Source organism: Salvia splendens, unplaced genomic scaffold (genome assembly GCF_004379255.2).
Source record: "Salvia splendens isolate huo1 unplaced genomic scaffold, SspV2 ctg510, whole genome shotgun sequence".
In the NCBI taxonomy this organism is placed as follows: Eukaryota; Viridiplantae; Streptophyta; class Magnoliopsida; order Lamiales; family Lamiaceae; genus Salvia; species Salvia splendens.
In genome coordinates this window covers 4,541-11,341 of record NW_024599167.1, presented here as the reverse complement: position 1 = coordinate 11,341, position 6,801 = coordinate 4,541, and the positions used below count along the sequence as shown (strand labels likewise).

Below are 6,801 nucleotides of genomic sequence, written 5' to 3'. Positions count from 1 at the left end.
CCTCCAAGCTTATACATTTCTTGATCTACAAGTTAATATCTTTTTCCTTTTTCTAAAACAGACTCTTTTAAAGTTTAATCTTGTACTTTAATTTACGTTTGTTAACAGTTAAATTTATGTGGAGATCTCTATGTTTAATCACAGTTATATTTTTTATTTACAGAAAGAGAACGATGAGTTTGAAGTATAGATCTCTTTCTTTGTCTTTTTTTATTCGTTGTAATTTAATTTAGCATCGGATATTAAGCATAATATTATTAAATCAATACACAGAAGCCTAGACCTCTTTAATCTTTATTACGCAAAATGTTAATACTTTATGTTTGATCACAATTATTTCTTATTTTCTTATTTGGTGAAAGAGAACAATGAGATTTATAATTTAAAGCTCTATTTTGTTTATAGGGAAATTGTTATTTAGATAATAATTTTTGGTTGATTGTTCTTCCCATAACTTATAAAAGTAGCAAATTAAATTATAATCTTTGACATTTCTTAATTGTCTCACACAAATAAAATTTTGACCAAATTTGTTGTAATTTTTATAATATTTGTCATTAAATCTTTATTATTTACATCATAATCATCTGAATTCGACCATCATAATAATTTGAATAATGCTAAACTTATCCAAAAGTTAACCAAAACAATGATTTAAATAACAAATTTCATCAAAATTTAATTATGGATAATTGAGAAATGTGCAAAAGTTATGATTTAATTAGCTAATTTTATAAGTTATGGGATAGACCATGAAAAGTTATGATTTAAATGGTAATTTTCTTTTAATGTAGTATAGATAGTATAAAGAAATTTTAGTTATAATAATTAAAATTACATCATTAATTTATGTGGATGCGATACTTTGTATGTCATAAATATAGTATTATAGACTTATAGGGAGTAGCATCTTACGCTTGCAATAATATTTTAGCACTAATAAAAATGCCCATTTACAATTACTGGGTTGGGATTCCAATACCCGCGTCCCAAAACGACACACCTAAGTCTATGTCAAGTAATTAATCATCTAGCTTATTGCATTTAAATTCCATTATACTAAATCATGTCAAACAAATCCCATTAAATGTCAATCTTCAGACTAAATCTTGTAATGATTATTAATGTTGGATATTGGATAGGGATGACAAATACATGGACCAACCATATAAAACCCCCCAACTTGGATTTGAATAACAATTAATAATCTTACAGAGTTGACACGAAATGTTCCAACTGTACCTCTTTTTTAAATTAGTGTCTAAAAAGAATTGTAATTATATTAGAGCAATTAATCAATTCTCAAGAAACCTTCCGGCCTGTACAAATCGCATATAATCTTCTCAACTAGAGAAAAAGATAACATTTTGTTCATTCCTCTCCTGTGATTTATGCTTAGCTAGTTGGTAGATATGGAAAGAATCAAAATAATAAAGTTTTCAATATTTATGATCCATCTCTTGTTACTTGATTTTGGTGTTTGTGATGAAAGTGGAAGGAACTCAGCGTTACCTCTCATATTCATATGCTTTAATAGGAATTTAAATCTCAACATTTGTATTTAATGTTGTAACATATAGTATGATTTTCCTTCCAACAAAACTGTATCTTCTTGAGTTATACAAAAGCAGAGCTCCCCTCCCATAAAACAAACCGAATATGAAAAAGAAATATTACCTATTTTCTTTACACCATGGCTTTGGAGGTCAAGTTTCGATAGGGAGAGGTCTTAGAAATGGTCGATCCATCTAATCGAATGTCGGGACCTCAGCGTCGCCTCCTGGCAGAGACAGAGCTGAGGAGCATGGATCGCACCAATACGAGTTGGCCTTGTATTCGACATCTGACGTTGTTGAAGTTGAATTGCACAACTGCATCGTGGTGAACAAGAGCGTAGCAACTGTTCTGTCGATGGATTTCATGTCCTCAGAGTTGGATTCATGAGACCTGGATGTTCATCATGATTATTTCACATCAAATGCAATAGTAGTGGTATTTTTTAGCAAATAAAGACATGATTGATATAGGTGCAAAAATGAATTTAATTTAAACCTGGATGGTCCAGAGCTAGACATTGATTTGCAGTTGTACATGTCTTGTTTTCCATTCTGGCTGCATTCTGTCTGGTATCTCGAGTTCTCTGCCAGGCGGTACAGAGAATCGCGAAAGCAAACTCTGGTCGTCTCGGCCAACTATCAAATTAATCAGCAGCATCTTCAATTAGTTTATACCACTTCCATGGAGATCTGAGACTGGCAATTTACCTGCTGAGTCAAATTCTGTAGCTCCAGTAACGCAGATTCGTCCATGGATATATACTCATTCGTATCTTCACATTGATCAGATTGTTGCTCGAACATGCGAATTTCAGCCTCCAGTTCCTGGAATGTCGAGTGCCAATATCAGTTAATTACTTGGATAATTGAGAGTTTATAAGCCAAAGCATGAATGATCAGTTCACAAAGAGTGAACAGATTGGTAAGCAACCTGTTGGTGTGAAAAATGGGGTGTGCTTGTAGTGTCTCGGACATAATCACCAAAATCAAATGTCATCGCGTCGTTCCAGCTTGAGGTTTGTGCGATATTCTCAGACCCCTCGCCCACTTTGAAAAGCGAGTCACTGCATAGACAACGGAGGATCAGGGCTTTGAATCTATGCACACATGAAGCAAATTAGAGGCTAAGTGATAGTAGTACAAGAAAATGTCATCAGCCTCTTGAATTTTGGGAAGATCCTTGAGATGAACATCCCAATCATCACTCTGCTGGCTAGACAAGATGATGGGGTGGTGGAGTTGCTCCACCTCTGACGATGAGTTGCAGTTTCCAACCCACGAAGGCCACCTATCGCCCCATGATCGAAGCCCCTCCTCATCTTCCGGACTGTCACATCTTCGTTGCCTCTGCCATAGTACCACTCCATGGCCTGGTTTATGTATTACACACATGTCAAAAAACACGAGAGTACTCCCTCCGTCCCCTAAAAGCATTGCAATTCCTAAGGGACAGCGACAAAAGCTATCCGCAAGCCAAATTGTTTTCGTTTATTTCTCACTTATATGAAGTTAAAAACCAAGTAGACATATTCCATTCTCTAAGCAAATCCTAGCTCATGCATCTAATTATTGTTATACTACCTCCGTCCACAAAAATAGACTAATTTCATCATTTTGGACCGTCCACCAAAATTAGACCAATTCTAAATATAGAAACTTTTAAACAAATACAAATCATACACATCATTATAAATGTGGACCCCACAATTTACTAACACTACTTCCACCACTTTTTCCCTCCATCTTGCTCACTTTACCAATTATGCATTAAAACTCGTGTCATTTACAATTTTATCTATTTTTCGTGGAGAGAGGTAATAGGTCAAAATTACATGAGTTTCTTTTTGCTCCAAGCAAGTAAACAGTGACTACAATCGGAATAACGAAGTGCCTAGATTTAGGCATGTACAAAAGATATCAAATCTAAACACTTTGTCAAACTCAATTTAGCATGACGATGAATTATTTCAGGCTGTGTAAGAAATAGTACAGAAATTAAAGCAAGAGCCATCAAGCAGCGAAAAAACACATAACTTTAATCAGATTAAGGCTGAGGTTTTTAAGTGAGGAGTTAATCATAAAACACAAACAAAATTCAAGTAGCCAAAGGATTAAGGATTACCAGTTCGTAATCTTTGTTAAATTGTGTGAAGCTTTCTTTCAAGGTCAGAAAACCTTAACAGTAACCTTTACAGTCTGAACTAAAAACAAAGCTTCTATTTATGGTTTTCTGTTCTGTCTCAACGGACATTTTTGCCCTTCCTTCGCTCAATATTAGTACTACTACTCATTCTCTGTGCATATCTAATAAAGTAGTATCTCGCTCGTGCCAAGGTAATAGTTTTATTCACTCTCTCCGTTTCATAGATTATTTAAAGTTAACGTTAGTTTAAATGTATAATTGGTAAAGTAAAAGAAAATGATTAAAATTAGTTAAAATTAAGCCATCCATAAATAATAAAGTAAAAGAGAATGAAAAAAAATCATAAATGAATATGGACTATTTTTATGGGACGGACGAAAAAGGAAATATGACTTATTTCTATGGCATCCACAACTGTGAGATACAAATATCTTGGGCTCATCTTGGTGAGACGAGATACGGGGAGACACATTACAAGCATCTCATCCTCGACGAGAAGGGGTCGAGCCGGTGTTTTGATTGTTTAAAAAAAACTGAAATTAATTAAAAATTCTCACTTTCCCAAATATAACCGCTTTATTGCCATTCATTTCTTTTTTTATTTTTTTCATCCTCCAATTTATTCCAAAATCATCTGTTAATAGCTTATTCATTACATAATTTTTTTTCACTGAAAAAATACTCTAAGTCACTCTTTTCTCTAATTTCCATTATCAATAGTATAAGTAACAATGAGGAAATAGCTCGGTTGATTGCCTTAGCGGAACAACGTTATAAAGAGTATTACAACAACCTCGTCACTCTTCCTCCTGCACAAAGAACCCAACGCTACATCTATCGTGATCCGGAGGAAGTTGTCCCACTACAAAAAAAAATTATTAAGAACATTTTTTAATGCAATTAAGAATGCTAATCTGTGTTTCTAAATATATATCTCCAATGCTTAAAAAATGTCTTTATTGCTAGTGTCCCAACTAAAATTAGAGGACGCAAATGGAAGCGTCCTAAAAAAGCAAAAGATAAAGTAAATTGTCTTTCATTTAGGAACGTTTTTTTTGCGTCCTAAATTCTTGTTATTTTTTAAGTAACATTTTCCAACGCAAGGAATTGCGTCTCAATTTTTATATTCTTAAAAACTAAGTTTTTTGTAGTGTCCAAATGTTCATTCAGGATTATTTTGTTCGAGCAACCACGGTGGGGAGAGGAATACTTTTGACGTTGTTTCCATATGCGCCGAGCAGGGACGGATCCACCTTAATATAAGGTGGGGCAAATGCCCCTCCTCAAATATTTTTACTATATGCTATTTTGTCAATTTTGTAATTTTTTTTTAAATTTCTTTATATTTGCCCTTCTCAAATTCTCAAATTTCCAATACATATAATTTTGCCCCCGTTCATTTATATTCCTGGATCCGTCCCTGGCGCCGAGAGTTATTTTTGCGAATCGCAAATACGTAGGCACCCGTGACGAGTACTTCCAAGAACGATTGGACGCCACAAGTTGGCAGAGTCTTACAACAATGCAAAAGTATACGTCTGCAATCTGACAGCTTGCTATTGGGTCAAAATCGGGTCTTTCATGAGTACTTGCACATTGCCGATTCCAAAACTCTATCTCTCCACGATATCTTTTCTTTCATAATTCTCATACCTCTTTTTTTAAGCAAAAGAAAGGAGTACCAGATATTCTGCAGAGAAAAGCAATGATACCTAATTTTCAAAACAAATGTGAGTCTAATATAAATGAAACAATGTTGGGATCGTATAATATAAGTAGTAATGAAGTTTAATTATTTGTTAAGGATAATATGATGTAGAGCAATATCTATAAATTATAAGGAACTAACTTTTATGAAATTAATTGAATATTTTTCTTCGTGATCAGTTTATCGGGGTATAAAGTAGTGATAGAGAAGCATTAAAATGTAACCATACAATTTATATTCAACCATATTTTTTGACCCACTCTCCACTTAATTTCTTTTAAAATTAAAAAATTATAAAGGTCATTATATTCGAATAATGTCGTCATTTTAATATCTCCATTCATTTAATACATTATACATTGCAATTATTCATCAAAATTTCAGTTATTATTATTATTTGACAAAAATTAAGGTTTGAAAACAATTTGTTATTGTTCAGTTTGGATGCTCTATCTATATTTCATATCCAATTAAAAAAACATTTTAAAATATATGACCAAAGCAGAGAAAGGTATGAGGGGCAATTTGGGGAGCTTGGGGAAAACGTGTGCCAACTCATATTTGAGGTTTGTGGCTGAGAATTGAGTGGGGCCTACCGCAAGGATGAAGTAGTGGACGAGGAAGCTCCATCCTAAACTGCAAGCTTATTGGTTGAATACATCTAGGCGCGCACGTGCTGTGACACGTGACTTTGGAATCACGCTTTTCATCAATATGGAAAAAGCGCTTCAACGTGAAGCTTTACTCGCCACATGGCAATGTATTGCATTTGTAGTAATTAAACGTTTAAGGCATGGAGGCAATTTCATGTGCTGCATTTTTCTATGCAAAGCAAGAGGTTTGGCCATTTACCAAATTAATGGCCTTACAAGGAAGGAAAAAAAAATCACGTTCCATAAAGTTTATGTTTATAGTCAGATTAGTATTAGTAAGTGATAAAAAGAAAGTATCACCAATTAAAATAAGTGACATAGCTTGGCCGAATCTGAGCAAGCTCTCACTCATGGTTGTGGATTTATTTCATTAATTATGTTTAATATTAATAGTTAGTATATAAGATTATTGAAGGGAATTTCCTCCTCTTTTTTAAAACAAAAAATACGATCATTCACTTTTATATCTTTTCGAATTATCAAGAATATCTGATATAAATTTATAAAAGAAAAACAAGAAATAAAAAAATATGGTTAATATTAGTAAAACATAATTTTATATTTTAGAGATCACATAGAACAACCTACATACTAGTATTTTTTTAGTGATTTACGTCTCTCATTGCAAGTCATTACAAATATAGCAAAATTTATCAAAACTGAGTACGTGTCCTTGTAAGATCTAATCCTACAAATAGGGGTGGGTCGATACGATATATCGTATCGAAAATATTATATCGT

At 33.4% G+C, this 6,801-nt stretch overlaps 1 protein-coding gene across 1 annotated transcript; it reads right to left on the bottom strand.

Moving 5' to 3' along the window:
• Window positions 1–1,508: 1,508 nt before the first annotated feature.
• On the bottom strand, window positions 1,509–3,781 carry LOC121790421 (protein LNK3-like). The gene is made up of 6 exons (XM_042188645.1): window positions 3,679–3,781; window positions 2,698–2,926; window positions 2,488–2,620; window positions 2,265–2,381; window positions 2,053–2,192; window positions 1,509–1,947 (listed from the first exon to the last, which is right to left on the bottom strand). The coding sequence occupies exons 3-6, from the start codon at window positions 2,551–2,553 to the stop codon at window positions 1,749–1,751; spliced, it is 522 nt and encodes a 173-aa protein (XP_042044579.1). The 5' UTR covers window positions 2,554–2,620; window positions 2,698–2,926; window positions 3,679–3,781; the 3' UTR covers window positions 1,509–1,748.
• Window positions 3,782–6,801: the final 3,020 nt, after the last annotated feature.

Bases quoted from the DNA above. Each gene is read 5' to 3' on its own strand.
- LOC121790421 (XM_042188645.1), bottom strand. From the start codon at position 2,553: ATGACATTTGATTTTGGTGATTATGTCCGAGACACTACAAGCACACCC. The intron at 2,382-2,487 runs GTTGCTTACCAA...TCGACATTCCAG, and splicing joins CCCATTTTTCACACCAACAG to GAACTGGAGGCTGAAATTCG. The intron at 1,948-2,052 runs GTTTAAATTAAA...ATGAACATCCAG, and splicing joins TCTAGCTCTGGACCATCCAG to GTCTCATGAATCCAACTCTG.